Source organism: Oscarella lobularis, chromosome 15, assembly GCF_947507565.1.
Source record: "Oscarella lobularis chromosome 15, ooOscLobu1.1, whole genome shotgun sequence".
NCBI classification, from domain to species: Eukaryota; Metazoa; Porifera; class Homoscleromorpha; order Homosclerophorida; family Oscarellidae; genus Oscarella; species Oscarella lobularis.
Window position 1 is genome coordinate 1,297,171 of NC_089189.1, and position 19,091 is coordinate 1,316,261.

General features: G+C 45.0%; 4 protein-coding genes across 5 annotated transcripts; 1 reads left to right on the forward strand and 3 right to left on the reverse strand.

The window, feature by feature from the left end:
* Positions 1 to 3,571: 3,571 nt before the first annotated feature.
* Positions 3,572 to 6,833, reverse strand: LOC136196373 (uncharacterized). The gene is made up of 9 exons (XM_065985911.1): positions 6,244 to 6,833; positions 5,776 to 6,193; positions 4,778 to 5,722; positions 4,694 to 4,727; positions 4,602 to 4,634; positions 4,275 to 4,534; positions 4,046 to 4,079; positions 3,800 to 3,969; positions 3,572 to 3,751 (listed from the first exon to the last, which is right to left on the reverse strand). Exons 1-9 carry the CDS (start codon positions 6,831 to 6,833, stop codon positions 3,590 to 3,592), a joined length of 2,646 nt encoding a protein of 881 aa, XP_065841983.1. The 3' UTR covers positions 3,572 to 3,589.
* Positions 6,834 to 7,220: 387 nt separating this feature from the next.
* LOC136195849 (probable serine/threonine-protein kinase drkA) lies at positions 7,221 to 9,221 on the reverse strand. The gene is made up of 2 exons (XM_065985322.1): positions 7,339 to 9,221; positions 7,221 to 7,284 (listed from the first exon to the last, which is right to left on the reverse strand). The coding sequence occupies exons 1-2, from the start codon at positions 9,156 to 9,158 to the stop codon at positions 7,266 to 7,268; spliced, it is 1,839 nt and encodes a 612-aa protein (XP_065841394.1). The 5' UTR covers positions 9,159 to 9,221; the 3' UTR covers positions 7,221 to 7,265.
* A 3,463-nt stretch (positions 9,222 to 12,684) lies between these two features.
* LOC136195973 (uncharacterized) lies at positions 12,685 to 15,623 on the reverse strand. Its single transcript, XM_065985460.1, has 5 exons — positions 14,750 to 15,623; positions 14,284 to 14,698; positions 13,297 to 14,235; positions 13,216 to 13,249; positions 12,685 to 13,165 (listed from the first exon to the last, which is right to left on the reverse strand). Exons 1-5 carry the CDS (start codon positions 15,118 to 15,120, stop codon positions 12,900 to 12,902), a joined length of 2,025 nt encoding a protein of 674 aa, XP_065841532.1. The 5' UTR covers positions 15,121 to 15,623; the 3' UTR covers positions 12,685 to 12,899.
* A 40-nt stretch (positions 15,624 to 15,663) lies between these two features.
* LOC136195986 (metabotropic glutamate receptor-like) lies at positions 15,664 to 18,912 on the forward strand. Of its 2 annotated transcripts, XM_065985479.1 has the most exons (3): positions 15,664 to 15,992; positions 16,049 to 18,678; positions 18,746 to 18,912. In XM_065985479.1, the coding sequence occupies exon 2, from the start codon at positions 16,137 to 16,139 to the stop codon at positions 18,663 to 18,665; it is 2,529 nt and encodes an 842-aa protein (XP_065841551.1). In that variant the 5' UTR covers positions 15,664 to 15,992; positions 16,049 to 16,136; the 3' UTR covers positions 18,666 to 18,678; positions 18,746 to 18,912. The 2 variants fall into 2 exon arrangements, with proteins under 2 accessions (XP_065841551.1, XP_065841552.1); XM_065985480.1 differs by having other exon boundaries at positions 15,664 to 18,678; positions 18,757 to 18,912.
* The last annotated feature ends 179 nt before the right edge of the window (positions 18,913 to 19,091 follow it).

The following is a 19,091-nucleotide window of genomic DNA, read 5'->3' on the forward strand; positions in this document are numbered from 1 at the left end:
CGACCAATCACCGGTTCGCCGGAAGCTCTCACCCTCTACGCGCACTACAACTTCGGAGGTCAGAAGGCCGAGTTCAACGCCACGACGATGAATATCGCACAGGGATTCAGTTCGTCGATCGTCAACAGGGGTGGAGAATGGAAGATGTTTACCAAGCCGGATCTCCAAGGATTGAACACGACGCTCGGCGGCGGTGATTATCCGGCTTCTGTCGGAGTGCCTGACGACTCCGTTCAAAGTGCTCAGAAATTGGTCTCCCAGTAGGTAATGAAATACCAATGACATTGATTTCTTTTTTCTTTTTTGCCTGTCTGTTTTCTGTACCTGTTTGCAGTCGAATAAACGACGCTGTAGGGCCTACAAATGAGATCAACCACAAATGAGATCACTACGTCATGATGACGTAGTGATTCGTCACAGTGACATCACGAGCTCCATGATGCTATTCTATGCCAGAGAGGTCAAATGCGTTTCACATGTAGTAGAATTCTAACCTGTGCCATCTTTCAGCGGAGCGCAACAGAAAAAGCGTGTGATCTCTTTTGTGGTTGATCAACTGTGGCGCCCACAAATGAGATCAGCACCAATTATGATTCAGTTTGATTGCTGCAAGTTCGCAGTAGGTCGCAAGTACTAAAAGCGTGTGATCTCTTTTGTGGTTGATCTACTATAGCATCCACAAATGAGATCAGCAACAATAATGATTAAGTTTGATTGCCGCACGTTCGCAGTAGGTCGCAACAGAAAAAGCGTGTGATCTCTTTTGTGGTTGATCTACTATGGCACCCACAAATGAGATCATCAGTTTAATGGAGGTTAGTATTGTTGAACAGGTACGTGTTATTGCCCATCCACAACCTCTGTCACCGCAAAACAAGCAGTGTATCTTTAATTTGTTCTTATCATTAAAGCATAGACATGCAACTGCGGGACTCCGCCAACGGGCAGATCGCCAACGGGCAGATCAAAAAATGGAGTAGTAGCCTTACAGCAGAGCCAAGAAGACTCTAACGCTTTTATGACATGTTTTAGCCTAATTGCCATCACAAACCCACGTCAATCTCTCTTATTCCGATGGGGCGTCTCCGTCCAGTATTTTCCTGGCATTGTTTCCAGCAACTGGTCCATCTCGCGTTTCAGAGACTTCATATTTTCTTTCATGTATTCCATGTCTACGTAGACTAGCCACGCGACATCTCGATGGCAATTAGGCTAAAACATGTCATAAAAGCGTTAGAGTCTTCTTGGCTCTGCTGTAAGGCTACTACTCCATTTTTTGATCTGCCTGTTGGCGATCTGCCCGTTGGCGGAGTCCCGCAGTTGCATGTCTATGCTTTAATGATAAGAACAAATTAAAGATACACCGCTTGTTTTGCGGTGACAGAAGTTGTGGATGGGCAATAACACGTACCTGTTCAACAATACTAACCTCCATTAAACTGATGATCTCATTTGTGGGTGCCATAGTAGATCAACCACAAAAGAGATCACACGCTTTTAGTACTTGCGACCTACTGATAACTTGCAGCAATCAAACTGAATCATAATTGGTGCTGATCTCATTTGTGGGCGCCACAGTTGATCAATCACAAAAGAGATCACACGCTTTTTCTGTTGCGCTCCGCTGAAAGATGGCACAGGTTAGAATTCTACTACATGTGAAACGCATTTGACCTCTCTGGCATAGAATAGTATCATGGAGCTCGTGATGTCACTGTGACGAATCACTACGTCATCATGACGTAGTGATCTCATTTGTGGTTGATCTCATTTGTAGGCCCTACAGACGCATTTGCATTGAATTTGGCGCCTGGCGTCTGAGTGAGCCCCGCTTGGCCTCCATAGCATCCGTTCCATTTGTGCGACGACACTTAAGGCAATGGTGACTCCTGAAGATTGAAAGAGCGAGAAAAGCGACGGAAGACGAAGCGAAAGACGAAAGGTTGCAGTAGCGTACGCTACGTCAATAACAGTGACACCTAATAAAGAGTTTTAGATAAAAATGAAGGTATGGTTACAGAGAAAAAATTCGTCACTCACTCACCCACTGACTTCGCATATGGGAAGGGAAAGGGAGAGTAAAGGGGCATGATACGCCTTATATATATTTAAACTATTCACCTTCTCTTATCATTAGAAGGATGCCACGGAACATGGGCCTCTCTAGTAAACTGATTATTTATGCATGCATTTACTTCTGCAGATTGCTGTGACGTTTCATGCAGACGATTATTTCTATTTGTAAAATCTGGCCACCACTATATATAAGCTTTATGCCGATAAAGCTTACGGCCATAATCTCTACATGACGACCGCTAGAATGGTGTCTCTATTTGAGAAAAGTGAACACTTTATAAGACTTCTTCTAGTTATTGTTATCTTTTTTCTATTCTATCTGTTGAGTGAATAAATTGGCCTGGTGTACGTCATCTTGTAAGAACTGCGCTCTTCCCACTTTGACAATCAACTCAGCAAATCAGACTTGACAATATCAGCAAGGAATCAATCAATTAATGATTCGGCATAGGATAAATGTCGTAGTTTCATGCGCATGTCTGTTTCTCCAGTGACGTCACAAATGGTACGCCAAAATTCATCAACGCGTGTGCTAAACCTGAAAACTGCATCCACCTATTTTTGTACGTGGTTTTGTGCTGTGTAAAGCCGCATAAAAGATCGCGAGAAAGGTGATGTGCGTATCAGCGCATGACCGCGACCATTTGTGATGACATAAACCATTGTGACCCATTCATTATACCACTGTCGCTAAGAGACACGCACTGCTATCATGGATTTCTTTTCCTATTTCACTAACGCCTTCTGGCAATTTTTCACTTGCGGTACGCGGCGCAGAAGAGGCGAAACTAACGACGATAAGGAGGACGCTCCTTACCACGCGCCACATGCACCGGCACCAGAAAACGCGCGACCGTCATGTGCCCCAGCGTCGCGACGTGACTCCGCCATGGAGCTCGAGCCACAGTCAGAAATGATACCGCGCTCGAATGATCCGGTTGCCGCCGATCCCTCTATCGTTTCAGCCGAGGTAACAATATTCGTTGGTCAAACAATCTGTATCAATAAGAGATTGCACAATTTAGACAATTAACGTCAACATCATACACGTAAAGGAAAAGGGTGGAGATGATGTCGCGTCATCTGAATCTACGACGCCAAACGCTGCCGATGCTGAGATGCCGTCCCAAGAGTCTGTTAGAGAGAGTACGTAAATAAATCATGCCTCGATAAACTAATTGCTTCAGGTGCACTTGTTTTCTTCTAGCCTTCGGAAATCGCGACGAGCATCCCTTCCGCTGCCCGCAGAGAGATATCGCGCAGCAACCCATCGAGATAAGAAGAAAAGAGACTAGATTAAGTCTCGAGTCGTCATCGACGGCGGATTCCATACCGCAGCTGGTCGAAGCCTCGACGCCGGTCGAGGCTTCGACCAGCAACGCGACGGTGACATCCAGTGACTCCGCGGCTAATAGCCGCGGAGCACAAAAACATTTAAAAAAGATGGAAAAACTCAAATTAAAATATCGATTAAAGGTGGAAAAAGCCAAGAAAAATTACGAAATGGCGCAACTCATGGCCTATATCGCAGCTGCAAAAATGCGAAAGATAGCTGCGAAAGGGAAATCTGCCATCGAGAAGCATATAAGAAAAGCGGCCGAAGCGAAAAAGATAAAAAAGCGAGGCGCCGGCAAACCATTGGCAAGAGAATCGAGAAATCTCCAGGTGCATATATCTAAAGTAGACAATTATATTAGATGCTTAACTGCTCCGCTTTGCAGACCAATTTGCAGACCAATGACTCCGGATTAAAAGTAGAAAGATCTCGGTCCGGAGACCAATCCGTCAAACCCGCTCGGAACGCTGCCGAAAATCCCGCGAGAATGGGGCATATTCCACCTCCGTCGTGGCCAAAGATCAGTAGACGAAAGCGGTGACTTGGAAGTAACCGAACTAGATTAAAACAGGACGTCCATAAGTAGTACTGTAATGCGTAATTTGTGTGTATTCGTGACTACTCGTGCCATACCTGCATATACCTGTATTGTTGACGTGATGATATACTAATAAACGATAATTATTCACATAAAAGGACTTCAAAGTGTACATAACCTAGCCACTTACATCCTGGCAAAGGGGAGCAAATAAAAAATACGTACAAAGAGCTACCGGTAGGGGTGCGGTATGAGATGAAAAATAAAGCATGAATACAAAAGTAGATAAAAATCGGGAATCCTAAACTAATAATAACCGAATACCTTTTCCGCTGTGCTCTTGAGACCAACCGCCACGAGAGACTTGCAAAGATCTTCGACTGACGCATCTTTGCCTTGTCTTTCTTTCCACGTAGACAGCATTTGATATGCCTGCTCTTTCACGTCTCCCCTAGCATTCTCCGAGATCATATCAATTGTATCTCCGACGTCGAGATACCGAGCGACGAATTTCCATTGACCGAGGATTCGCTGCGATATATCGACGAGTTCTTTGCCTGTCGGAACTCGGCAAAGATCAATCTCTGCATTGAGAAAGCGCAGTCGTATTCGAAGGTATAGAGTAAGTTAGACGAATCATTAGTAATGTACCTTGTGGACTCGGAGACATCGTCGAGGAACATTCTAAAACAACCGGTATAAGGTAACAGAAAAAATAAGAGAGCATGCATGCGTCTTCTCACTTTCGTCCACTGAAGACGCCGAAGAGCATGAACTCTAAAAAACAAACATTTAGCAAGAACAATACTAACCAGACCAAGTCCTACGTGAAGCGCAGCATATTCTTTCAATGAGAAGATACAGTTCGTTTTCACGTCGTCCGTCAAATGGATTTCCAGCCAGAGCTCCCCTGCATCATCGGCGGACTTCTTCAGCACAAAACTGCGCGTTAAGAACTTCGATGAATGTCTCTTCGCCTGCACGAGCTCTTCCTTCTCAATGGAGATCGCGGCGGGAGAAACGAGTTCCCAGCCGTCGCTGACCTTTGCAACGTCAAGTGTAAATCTACCTCGCTTTGGAAAATAGATAGTCGCGTTGCCATTGAGAAGCACGGGCATGCCTCTGTGGCATCTTTCGACGAAGTCGACGTGACTCGGTCGAGAAGAGGTGAAGAAAATATCGATCGCAGCTGTTGCTTGGGATCGAAGCGCTTCTCCTTTGGCCCACCTACCGTAGGCGAGCGTGCGATAGCAGTGCCCCACGCAGCCAAGGAGGCAGGCGAAGAACTTGCAAAAATGATTTGTATTGACATCGAGAGAGGATCGATGAAGTACGGCCGTCATATCGCCGTAGACACTAGACGTAGAGACTTCCACGGGCGAGGGAATAAACGAGCCCGCACGTCGCTCTTCGTATAAAAGAAAAGCATTTACCTCTTCAGACAGTAACACGTGTTCCATGTCGAAACGCAGTTCGACTTCTTTTGCAAAGTGCTCGCCGCAAGGATGTAGGACGACGAGGTCGGTTATGTGACTCTCATCGACACCTTCCGATGCCTCTGGTTGATACTCATACCAAGTGAAACTAATCCGTACGGCTTTGCCCACGACTGCATCCGGAGGAACAGTCAAGGAAAATGAGTCGCACTTGAGTTTGCTTCCCGATGCACCTACCGTGTCTTCTAGCGTTCGCCTTTTTACAAACTTCAACAACATTCCTCTATATCGAAGAAAGAGGCTAGCATCAGGATCTTTACATTGACTCAAGGAAGCCTATGTAGAAAAAAATTATCACCCCCAAGAAATCAACACGATTGAAGCAGGACCTTTGCGTCAGGTGCTGGGGCTACTGCTTTTCTTGGGCTCGGAGGAAAATCATAAAAGGCTGTTTCAAACGCAGCTGAATCCAAAATAGCTCCAACGTTTACTGGTAACTGTCCTCTGTCAGACGTCACGTGGAGAAACACGGTAAAGCAATCACCACCACCCATCTGATTTAGAAGTTGCGTGATCAACTTTCGACGTCCGTACGCTTGGCATGTAGCATACTCTTCAGAGATTTCCTTTTTCTCTAATTCCTCAACAAATCTCAGAAGTGAGATATACCTTTTGTACTCCTTAGCGCTAATTAGTCCAACTTCACGTAATGCAATGAATGTCAGCTTCGATAACTTCCATGAGGCCACCAGTTGTGAAAGAAATGGCTCGCGAATTAGCCATCGGGCATGATCCACTGGCTCGCTTCTAGTGAAAAGAAAATTAATGAATTTTCTCCCCAAAATAAGCGTAAATACCTCTCGTCTTTCTCGAGCTTCTCTAGCATATTAATGACAATAGATAGATTGGGTTCTCGGCCTTCAACATTTAGAAACCGGTTCAGCAATCGCGGTACCTTCCGTGGAAGAATGTTGATGAGCAGCTTTCGACACCGTTCGTAATGGGAAAGAGCGTGAAGCAATTCGTACTCTTGCTCGCTGAGAAGCTGGCAGGCACGAAGACGACCCACATGAGGACGCCAAACTTCGACTACGTCCGATAGAAGCGATTCAACAAAAGACTCCCATCGAGGATGGATCGGTTCTTCGCGATCGGCGCGTGCTTCACTCGTTCGATCAGTGGAACTTTCGAGAATTCCAAAGGGAACCTTTCGCTTTTCTGTTCTTTGGAGAACTCTGTGAAATCTTTCGTACGTTCCTACTCCTTTCCACGGCAGAATTTTGAGTAGGAGTGATGCGCATTGCTCGCGTCGAGGAAGATGCAGCAGCAAATCGCGCTCGCCGTTGTCGACAAGATGCGCAGCATAAAGTTCGTCAATGTTAGGAGCCCAAACGTCGACTAGTGTCGAAAGACGAGGCAGAACGTCGGTTTTCCACTGGGCATCCATTTTGCATTCGGGACTTCAAAGGGTGGAGTGGCCCTGCTATTCGCCCGAGAGTCGGCCGAATAGTGAGCACGCTATTCGCCCGAGATAAATGCATTATCACTCTTTTGAGTGTAGATAGCTTGCGAGCAAGCTAGTGCATGTATGAAGTGGAACCATGCAAGAACGTGAAAACGGGAACACACTACAAGTTGTAGAGTATACACCCTACAACAGAGAGTTTTTTGTGAAGCCATGGCTTAGTCAGTCGGTTAATTGACGCAAGCCTATACTGTTTGCATGACTGCACGTGCAAGAATGCGTGCGAACCATATAGAAACAGCATAGAAACAGCCAAACGTTAATTCAGTCTAAGCATCTAATGCAGCACATAGAGAGAGAAGAATTAATGCTAAAATCACAGTACGAGATTGCAAAGTTTCCTTCCCAAAACTTTCAACCTTTCAAGTCAGTGCTGGCAAGAATATTTTAGCTAAAGATCTCCATAATCATTTCGGCAATTTCTTACCATATCGACAGACTGATTCTTTCCAGCTTTGGAACGATATTTTCAAAAGTGGGTCGATGAACCGGATTCCCATTCCAGCATGATTTGGCCAGTTTTTTCAAATCTTCCATGCACACATCGGGAAATTCTGGTCGTGCATCCATTCGGACTATTTGATCCAGAATATCGGCCATCATCAGTCGTTGCGCAATTTTTTCGAAGTACGGATGCTTCGCTGTCATAATTTCCCACAATGTAATTCCGTAGCTGTAAACGTCAACAGAGACATCGTACATCTCACCGCGAAGGATTTCAGGAGCCCTAAATAGTGATGTACCCACGGCGCGTGAGCCTCGAAAACTTGTACCACTTTCATCACTTTCATCGCTACTAGTAATCTTCGGTGCTATTTTGGTGCAGCCCAAATCGGCGACTTTGACGGCTCCTTTGTCGTTGATGAGAAGGTTATCGCACTTGAGATCGCGATGCATACGATTAATGCGATGAAGATGACGCATTCCTTTAGCCGCCTGCAGAGCATATTTGACTTGTAGCGCATATTCCATTGGCTGATCGGAGTAATTGCTGTCTAGCTCGTTTCGCACTGATCCTCGTTCCATGTACTCCAAAACAATAAACGGTTTGTCGTCGACAGTCTTTCCAGCTCCGATAAAGCGAACGATATTGGCGTGAAAAATTGATCTGAGAAGGTCGCTTTCGTCTTTGAAATCTTGTAATTGTTGGTCAGTGCAATCATCTGCTTTTATCTTAAGGATTTTGATAGCCACAATTTGATCACGGTATTGAGCAGTCCACACGTCGCCGAACGAGCCTTGTCCAATCACACGCTTAAATTCAACTTCTTCTTCGTCGACCGACCAAATGTTAGACAACTGGGCTACCTCTTTCTCGGCCATCTCCAGTTCGAATCTTGTGTACTCGGCCACTCTTCGGTGCCTTTTCACTTGTTTTAGGCAATAACAAAATGCCCCGACGAGTAGAAGTCCGACTAAAATTCCAACACCGATGAGGTACGTGGTCGGTGTTTCGCACGCTTTCCCAGTAAACCCGGCTTTGCAAATACAGGCGGTTGTGTAGCCAGTTTGAATGATGCACGTTCCATGAACGCACGTACTGGGCGCACAGGTGCAGTTCTTTATTGAATTTGACCCCATTGCCTTGGTTACAAAACCGCTCGGACAATCGGTACAGTTCGTGGCTCCGTATCTGTCGCTGTATTTCCCCTTTGGGCATAGGCGACACTGATAGAGACTGTAGCTAGGACTGTTATCCCCAGGCTTGCACTGCGTTAACTTGAGACTTTCCATGCCTACGATTATAAGCCTAGCAGGAGGATTCTTATCCAATACTGTTCTGATACTATATATTGTACTTCCACGCCCGAGTAGCAGATATTTATGTGAAAATGAAAGCGGCTTTTTAGATTTAGTTATCCATTTCGTTTTGCTCAGGTCTGCCACATAAAAGTCCGATTTGTCATCTGTGAAAGCAAAACGGCCATCCGCCTGGTTTGATTGCCATTGACAGGATTGTCTTGGCTGCATTGCTGCTGTTTGCCAGGTCAGATCGTCGGTGCCGGGCGTACTGTAATACGTATTCCAATCACAAGAAGAATTTTCATTGGTGGAAAGAAACCGGTACAACGAGTCATTTGAAGCTACGTATCCCCACGTTGTTGATTCGTTCGACGTTCCGGTGAGTCCAAAGTAGACGTACAAAGTATTATTCCAAATTGCGCTCGACCACTGCTGTAGTCGATTTGTAGGCTGCTGCATCTGCTGGTGTCCATTACAACAAAGCCTTTCCCACTTCGCTTTCATGACATGGAAGTCGATCGTTATTATCCATAGCGAACTTGTTTTGTTATCTATTCCACCAAATAAAAGCAGCATTGAGTTCATTGTTGCAAATGACGTTAATTTCTTTGGTGACGTTCCATCAGATTCAATGTTATACCATTTTCGTAAATTAACAGTGTAGATCCAAAAGATCGTCTTTTCCATGTGGATTAAATCCGAGACAACTTCCAAAGAAAGCCACGTCCTTGTTTTTTTGTTGCTGAATAGGCGGCTTCAAACCGTGCTCCGGTATAGCAGTAATCAAATACAAATGACAGTTCACCGACCACTAGAGTGTAGTCGCATATTCTGGGCTTTTTAATCAGCCCAGGATTTATTCCTGGCATCTGATCGGGATCGTACAATGTCCACATAAGAGAATCTAGTTCAAATCGCCACATTTCCACCTTTTGTTGACTCTCCTGCATTAGATACCAAACAGTGTCTGTAATGCCGATTATTTTGCTGTCCCACTGCAGTCGAGGATACCTCTCGACAAAGGCAATTTTTCTAAATAACAGTGTTGAATCTGAGCAGTTTGATTCTAATGCTTCAAGCAAGTTGTTTATCTCCAATTCCCATAGTGCTATCCCATGATCAGTTTGCGATTTAGACGATAAAAGGAGCAATGTTTTTCTCAATGTCATCATTTTCGCAACAAAAGTAGTTGTTTGCATATTGCCGTAAATTTCTACGTTAATGAACTGAAATCGATTTTGCTCCACATTGTAAACTCCCATCAATGAGGCGCTTACAAGGAAAATAAAAAGGCGATGCTGTCTCACATATACGTTCCCTATTGTATCAAATTTTTCAGCACTTCCAAGCATGGAAATCGTTTCATTGTTAGAAAAAACAATGTTAATCAGCATTGAAGACCAACGCTCTGTTTTAAGGTCAAAAATCCACGCTCTTTGATTGTCATCTATGTGTGTATTGTTCACCGAGAATGGAGTGAGACGATTTAATTTGTACTCCTTCAATGGTCTCAGATTTGTTTTCAACTCGACCCAGCGATACTTCGCACTTGCTTCGTTTCTATCGTCGACGCATTGAAGCTCCCACATATCGTGCAGAAGGCTCTTGTAGGCGTCTTTCCCGCCAAATACGATTACAGATTCTTTGCACTGGCATGAGCTTTCGGTTCGGTAATGCGAGATTGCTTCGTGGCCAAAGCGAGCCCGCGGGACTTCGGTCGTGATTGTCAGAGCAGTCCACTTTTCGCTGGCACCGCTAAACAGCCACGTTTCGTTTGACGCTTCCACCCCGTTGTAAGCGCTGCGAGTCCCAGCAAACGCAATAACTCGAGTACCGCAAAGGCTCGTGATCGAGTTCGCTACTAACTTACTAAAGTGCTTTATAGTAACTTCATCGTCTCCTATACCGCTCGTAGAAAGTCTCGTCCATGAAGCGGTTCTTGGCGAGAAAATCCACGTAAGCCGTCAAAATCGACGAACAGAACTCGATTTTTGGTTTGGGATGACATCGGGCTTCGTTGATAAGTTGAAGCGCGACGAACAAGGCCAAGTGGGTCTTGTTCTATGTCGTAAACTACTCTGGTTTGCGGCCAGTTTTCGTTCCACAGAGACGCTTCGCTGAAAATCGTCTGCCAATTGTCGTTAGGAGCTTCTCCGCAGATTTCTTCAGCGCAAAAGATTGCAATAAGGCAGAGCACAATCAATGGAGTGGAAGAGTGCATTGAGGCGTCGGTGCATGCGCGCAATACGCCCATGGCCCAAACTCCGAAACTGTACAGTCAGTTGAAATTTTCTGTGCCATACCTCGTTTTATTCAACTATTGCGAATGTTACAGAATGATTAAAATTTATCGAAAACGCTCTTTGAACGCGGTTTCTTTTAGGGCGTTTCTCTGTACATACCGGTAGATATCCAAAGCCGCGCCTCCATCAGATGACCACCGTAGTCGAGGAGATCGATCAATGTAAAATGCATGGCAGACGACGCCCTAATGAGAGCGGGATCCGACAGGTAAACGTTAGTAGTCTACGCACTCGACACAGATGCTGGCAGGCTAATCACTAAGACTCTAAGACTCCCATCGAGGATCGAATCGTTTCTTCGGCGCGTATTGGAGCCGACCACCAGAGTTGTACGGGTGGAGCCCGTATAACGGCGGAGGGAGGCTCTCTCAAACGTGATCTTAGGGCCGGAAGTGTCTGTATGTCTGTCTGTATGTATGTATGTCTGTTCGTCACGCTCGGTATTGTGACGTAACTTAAAAACCCGTTTTTTCGTACAGCGCATGCGCGACATGGGGCCCAAAACGGTGACCCGAAAAAGGCGATTTACGGCGCGGATAAAGCATTTTTTCTTTCATAAACGGACAAAATGCTTAGAAACTCCTGTTTCAAATTGATCTGTGCTATTTTCCGTTTCATAAATGCACTGAGAAACCGAAATGAGAGTTTTGATTGACACGCTCTGACGTCACAATCAAAAGTATCCACTCATGTACAGTTTGTACGTGGGTATGTATTCGTGTACGGGTAACAGGAAATATGACCCGTACACACTCCCGTACACATGCATATGTCTTCAAATTCTTAGCAAATTATAAAATGCAATACAGTACGTCAGAAAAGCGTGTTATTAGCAATTATGTAGGTATGCACAGTATGTACGTAGGACTAAGCTTTAGGGGCTAAGGGCAGGGATTACTACAGTACGTGAATATGTGGCAACATAAAAAATTTTGACGTCACGCTATGCAATGCACTCGCGTACTGTAAGCGGTGGGAGGCTCTGCATGATGGCAACACGGTGAACACCGGGCCATCATTCTCTAGTTTGAGTGAAACGCCGCATTGCTCGCGTCGAGGAAGATTCGACAGAAAATCGCGTTCGCCGTTATCCAAGAGATGCGCAGAGTAAAGTTCGTCAATATTGGAAGCCCAAGAGTCGACTAATGTCGAAAGAACGTCGCTTTTCCACTGGGGATCTACAGTATTTTGCATTCGGGACTTCAAATATCCCGGCACGGTTTACAGTTTCACTAACTCAGTTTCTTTCGTTTACTGCTCTTCTGCTCGACAGGAAAAGGAGCAGAAAGCTCGATCGATTCGCCGTACCTGAAGTCGTCACAGAAATATACTTTTTGAGCCAGATCGATTTGCTTCCTAGGCTCGCTCAACCGCAGCACCTCTAGTAGTCTTTTCTTTTTCTCAAAATGAAGTTACGAAGAAGGCAGGGACAACAACATTTGCCCATAGTCTAAGTTTAGGCTTGATGCCATTCCTGCAATAATCAAGCTTGACTTAGATCAAGCCGTTTGAGCAGGTGACTTCCGGGCCTTGTCTTGCAGAGAAAGATTCCCAAGCCATTTGTTGAGATCCGCTGCAAACAAGCAATTCCTCTGAAACTCATCTTCTTGCTCGCGCTCTGTGCCAGCTTAGCAGACCAGAGACACTATTTCGTGCCATCGTCTACTAGATCAAACTGATCCACGGAACCGCGAAACAAGCTTTGTAAGTGTATCTAGTACAGTACCTATGTGACTACTGTACTCGTGCCGTTCCATTCCTGCGTACATGTCAATACGAATATGAACGCACTATAAATCTATAAATGGTGCTCAGCCAGTTACCACATTGCCAGTAAAAGTAAGACTACATAGTTATACGCTTTAGTTGACATTACTAAAAAACTGAGCTAGTGTGTATATGACAAAAAACTATTGGATTCCATCAAATCTTCAACAAAAATCTACTTACCAAATACCGTTTCTGCCGACTCCTTTAGATTCTCTTCTTCGAGAGCCTTGCGAAGAACTTCGATTGATGCAGCTTTGCCTTGACTTTCCTTCCATTTGCTAAGCATCTGATATGATTGCCATTGCACGTCTCCTTTCTCCGAAATCTCCGCAATTTCGGGGTCTGAGATGAGGTGCAAAGCGACGTGTTTCCATCTACCAACAATTAGCTTTGACAGAGCGCGGAGTTGGCCGCGTGTAACTCGGTTTTGGTCAGGCTCTAAAACAATCAGTACAGAGCAACTGAGAAAAAACGGTACTTCCACTGACCCTCGGCAACTGAAGACACCGGCGAACGAACGATCTAAGAAACAAACCACATTTACAAGACTCATGTTGCTCCGTGCTTACATGATGTGTAGGGTATTCACTCAATGAGAGGGTATACCGGTACTTCGTTCTTTTTACCTCGTTTGTAAAATGGATTGTTAGCAAGAACTTATCTGTAGCCCCCTTAGCTTTCTCTAATCTAAAAGAACGCTTCCAAAACATTTCCTTATGCCTCTCTGCCTGCTTGAGATCTTGGTTCTCAATAGAGACATTCTTAGGAGAAATTTTCCAGCCGTCGCTGATCTCCTCAACGTCAAGTGTATTTACGCCTGCCTTTGAAAAATAGACAGTCACATTTGCATTTTCAAGCAAGGGCATGCCACTGTTGTTCCTTTCGACATAGTCAATGTGGCTCTGCTGGGAGGATGTGAAGAAAAGATCGATTGTCGCCGGTGATTGCAGCGCCCCTTTGGCCCACCTGCCATAGGCCAAGGCGCGATAGCAGTGCCCCACACAACCGAAAATGCAAAATAACTTACAAAAATGTTTTGTCATAATATCAAGAGAGGTTTGACGAAGCACGGCTTTCATTTCGCCGTAAACTCGGGATTTGCACTCCCCCACAGCAGAGGAGACAAAAAAATTCTTATCTCGCTCTTCATACAAAAGGAAAGCGTTTAGCTCTTCAGGAAGCAACGGATGCTCCATATTGAAACTGACGTCGACTTCTTTTGCAAAGGGCTGGCCGCACGGATGTAGGGCTACGAGGTCAGTTATGTGATTTTCGCCGATACCTTCCGATTCCTCTCGCTGATACTCGTACAAGGTGAATCCAATTCGTATTGCATTGCCCAAGACTGCATCTGGAGGAACAGTCAAGGAAAATGACTTCCAGTTGAGATTTCCTCCGGCTGCATCGATATTCTTTTCTACCGTTTGCGTTTTCGTGAACTTTAGTTTCATTCCTCTAAATTCAAGAACGAAGCTAGAAGCAGATTCTTCAAATTGACTCAAGGAAGCCTACGTAGCCAAAATTATTACATGCGTACTAGAACCGCGTATCAGGACCTTCGCAGCAGGTGCTGGAGTTGTTGCCTTGCTTGCCGAAGGAACATAAAAGGCTGTTTCAGTCGCAACAGAGTCCAATATAGCTTGGACCTTTACCGGTAATATTCCTCTGACGGTCTGTCTCATGAGAACCTGGTGAAAGGAATCACCACTCATGTTAAGTAGAAATTCAGTAAGCAACTTTCGACGTCCGTATTCTTGACTTTCGGCTAGAAGATAATCTTCGGAGAACACCGCCTTTGTCTCTAATTCTTCAACATAGCTCAGAAGAGAGACAAACCTATCATACTCTTTAGTACTAATTAGTCCGCTTTCATGAAGTGAATCAAATGTTGGCTTAGACAACTTCCACGAGGCCAACAGTTGTGAAAGGAACTGCTCAGGGATAAGCCATTGAGGATCCACTGGTTTACCTCTGGTTAAGAGAAGATTATACTGAATTTTCTTCCAAAGTCTATAAAAATACCTCTGTTTTTCTCCTAGCTCTTCAAGCATCTTGACAACATCATCAGCGAAGATTCGTCCTTCCATTTCTAAAAATGTGTTTAGCGCTCTTGGCAACTTCCGCGGAAGAATGTCATTAAGCAGCTTCTGGCATTGTTCATTGACTGGAAGAGCGCGCAGCAGATTGTTCTCTTCTTCACCGAGAAGATGACAGGCGCGAAGACGATCCAAATCGAGATCCCAAAGTCGAACTAAATCATCAAAGTGCCAACCAACGATCAACTCCCATCGATGATCAAGGAACTCTCGCTGAAGATCAACCAGCCCTTCTACGCGCTCCTCAAGCTTCTTAAGCATACTTACAATATCATGTGCATTTATTCGTCCTTCCATTTTTAGAAATGCGTTTAGTTCTGTCGGTACCTTCTGCGGAAGAATATCAACGAGCAGCTTGTGGCATCGTGCATCGGGTGAAAGAGTGCGCAGCAATTTGAGTTCTTCTTCGTCGAGAATACGAAGGACGTAAAGATGATCCAAATGAAGATCCCAAAGTCGAACTAACTGTGGCAAATGCCAATTAACAAGAGACCTCCATCGATGATCAATCGGCTCTTCTGCACGCTTTTTCGCGGAACCTTCGCGAACTCCAAAAGGAAACTTTCGCTTTTCTTTTCTTGGGAGAACTCTGTAAAACCTTTCGTACGTTCCTACTCCCTTCCACGGCAGAATTTTGAGTAGGAGTGATACGCATTGCTCGCGTCGAGGAAGATCCAGCAGCAAATCGCGTTCGCTGCTGTCGACAAGATGCGCAGCGTAAATTTCTTCAATATCGGGAGCCCAAGAGTCGACTAATGCCGAAAGACGAGGCAGAACAACGGTTTTCCATTGGGGATCCATTTTGCATTCGGGACTTCGAATATCCCGGCACTGTTTCAGTTTCACTATTCAGCTTCTTTCGTTTACTGCTCTTCTGCTCGGGTCCGTGGACAGGGAAAGGACTAACGAAGAGCAGAAAGACTCAATCGATTCGCCGTGCCTGAAGTCGTCACAGAAATATACTTTTTGAGCCAGCACATTGATTGGTCACACCGCAGCACCTCTAGTAGTCTTTGCTTTCTCTCAAAATGAAGTTACGAAGATCATAGAACAACATTTGCTAATAGTAGTTTAGCTTGAGGCCATTCCTGCTATGAGTACAATAGGCCTAATCATCTCAGAAGAAATTCATCCCCAAAATTCCGTTGCAAACCTAAGAAGTTTCCCAAGTAGACTCTAGTTCTAATATAGACAAACGACTTTGTAATAATCAAGCTTGACTTAGATCAAGCCGTTTGAGCAGGTGACTTCCGGGCCTTATCTTGCAGAGAAAAATTCACAAGCCATTTGTTGAGATCCGCTGCAAACAAACAATGCCTCTGAAACTCGTCTTCTTGGTCGCGCTCTGTGCCAGCTTAGCAGACCAGAGACACTATTCCGTGCCATCGTCTACTATCAAACAAGAGGGAAACGTTATCTTTGGAGGCCTTTTCGCTATTAACCAATGCACGACTAAAAACCAATCGATCGTCGTTTCGAATTACGAGCGCGCCGAAGCGATGCAATTCGCCGTCGATCTCATCAATAACGATTCGTCGATTCTACCCGACATTCGAATCGGGTACGAAATACGAGATACGTGCGGCAATCCCGATCACGGAGTCCGCGAGGCTCTCAAATTCGTTAGAAGACAAGTAACCGATTCTCCCGTCATCGGCGTCGTTGGTGCCGGCTATTCGGGCGTGTCGATGCGAGTCAACGACTTGCTGAGTCTTTTCGACGTGCCTTTGGTGAGCTACGCGTCGACGAGTCCCGCTTTGAGCGACGATAAGCGATTTCCTACTTTCTTTCGAACGATTCCGCCGGACGTGTATCAAACTCGTGCAATAGTTGCGATTTTGAAAGAGTTCAAATGGTCGTTTGTGCACGGAATCTATTCGACTGATTCGTATGGCAAGACGGGATTCGAAGCTCTGAGGAGCGAGAGTCGTAGAGAAGGCGTCGATTTTGGAATCGAAAAGGGATTCGAAGTTCATGCCTCGTACGAAACGGTCGAGGAAGCCTTGAGCGTTTTAGATACAAAAGCCGGAAATAAATCTGAGTGGGAACGGGCTTTGTTCAATAGTACCGTCATTGTTATATTTGCGCAACAGTTTTTAGCAAAAACCGTTTTTCGCGTAATTCAGGGTACGCCGGGGCTGAGACAAAGAAATTTCACTTTTGTCGGCTGCGATGGTTGGGGTGCCAAAGAAGGAGCCTTTATTTACACGTCTTCCAACGGTACGCTATCTGACACCTTCGAAACAGCTCAAGGCTTTGTTGCCGTGAATCCATCTAGCAGTGAACTATCTCGTTTCAAACAACACATGGCAAATCTTAGCCCAACCAGTGCCAGTCACCCTTGGCTTCAGATTTATTGGAAGAAGAAGCTGAGCTGCCGCGGAAATGAGTTATCCTGCTACAGAAAGACCTTAGCTGGGCAAACGTTTGATTCGAAAGTTTCTTACACTGTCAATGCAGTGTATGCACTGTCGTACTCTCTTCACAGTATGCTTCTTTCGCAGTGTGACAACAGAAAGACGAAGCTTGATTGCTTTCGCGAAGACTTTAACGCTTTCAAGAATGAATCATACCGAAAGCTGTTTTCCAAGCTCGTAGCTGATACCTCATTTGTAACTCTGGACTTGAAGCCGTTTCGTTTCAACGAACACGGAGATCCTGCTGAAGCAGATTACGACATTATTAATCTAAAGCTAAACGTTGATAAAGAACCGCTCTTTGACACAGTAGGAACGTGGCAAAAAGGCAAACTCAACATTTCTAAGCCCATACTCTGGCACGACAACACAACCAATGTTCCCACTTCAATGTGCAGCTTGCCTTGCCAACGCGGAGTTCAAAGAGAATATCTAAAGGCGAGCGATGGGAGGACGGTGATGTCATGTTGGAAGTGTAATGAGAAATGTCCTGAAAATACAATAATTGACAAAAGCCAAAAAAATTGCATTAAATGCCTGCCTAATCAGACGTCAAACATTGGCGGCACAGATTGTCGCGACTTGGAGACGACTTTCCTCATCAATACTGCTTTAGGCATACTAATTCTTACTGTGGCAGCCGTTGGTTGCATTCTATCAACTGCTACAGTGATCATATTTCTTATATATTGCCGCACGCCTGTTGTCTCGGCACTTGAAAACGAAGTTACACTTACTCTCCTCATTGGCATTATATTTTTACACGTGCCTACTTTCGTTTCTATTTCGAAGCCAAGTCCAAACTTGTGCGGAGCGCTGCGGTTTATGAACGGAGTTTTTCTGTCGATAACTATGGGAGCAATTCTCGTCAGAATACGCTGCTACATGTCTGCAAAGAAATTCTCCAAGTCGTGTGTCTGTCGTGAAACGGCGATTGTTTTTATGGCCGTTATTGTATTGATTGCCTGCTTCATAAGCGGCTTTTCTCTTCTTATTGCAAAGCCAGGCACGGATTTGAAACTAGAAGATCACAAAGAGGCCATTCTCACATGCAGCCATTATAACATTTTGGGTTCTATTGCGTCATATGTTTACATTTTGGCTATCATTGTTGCTTGCATCGTACTTGCAAGAAAACACCAAAATAACGACGATGTTAAGTACATGCTGTGGGTTTCTTACGCAGAACTCGTGGTCATGCTTTCGTTTACACTTGTTGGATTTTTGCGGATGCAGCAATATTACGAAGCGGAATTGATCAGTCTGGCATCGTCTGTGACGTCTCTTGTTGCCTGGGCGTTTTTGTTTGCGCCAAAGCTGTTTGTCGTCTTGTTTAAGCCTGGAAAAAATACTTGGAAGGACGTACTGCCTGACGAGGAGAACTGCTCGGTTTCCAAGAAGGTAAAGCTCGACATCCCTAATTGAACTTCTTTACAGAGTAAGTCTTTGCATGTACACTCGCCTGTATTTGCTTTTAATTTATATGTGTCATGGTATCAATATAGCTTTTATGCAGGGAATACTCCGCGGAGCACCCAAGTCGTCTTGAAGCTCTGAAATGAAGTAGCAATTTTTGTTTATTGACGTACCCTCTCTAGATCGAACGCGTGGTCACTGCACTTTTAGTACCATGTTTCTTAGTCTTTATACACTAGAGTATCAGTAAAAAGCGCTATAGACGCAAATGCGCCTCTTCTTTCACTTCACAGAGGAAGAAGCATACATGGCGATGGTTGAGATATATGCACTTTATACTCCACCTTTTCTCGTGCATACGTCAGCACGGGCGTGTCCAACGACATCCGTGTCCCGGACAGAGTACTGTAGGTGGAAATGTCTAAGTGTTCGTCT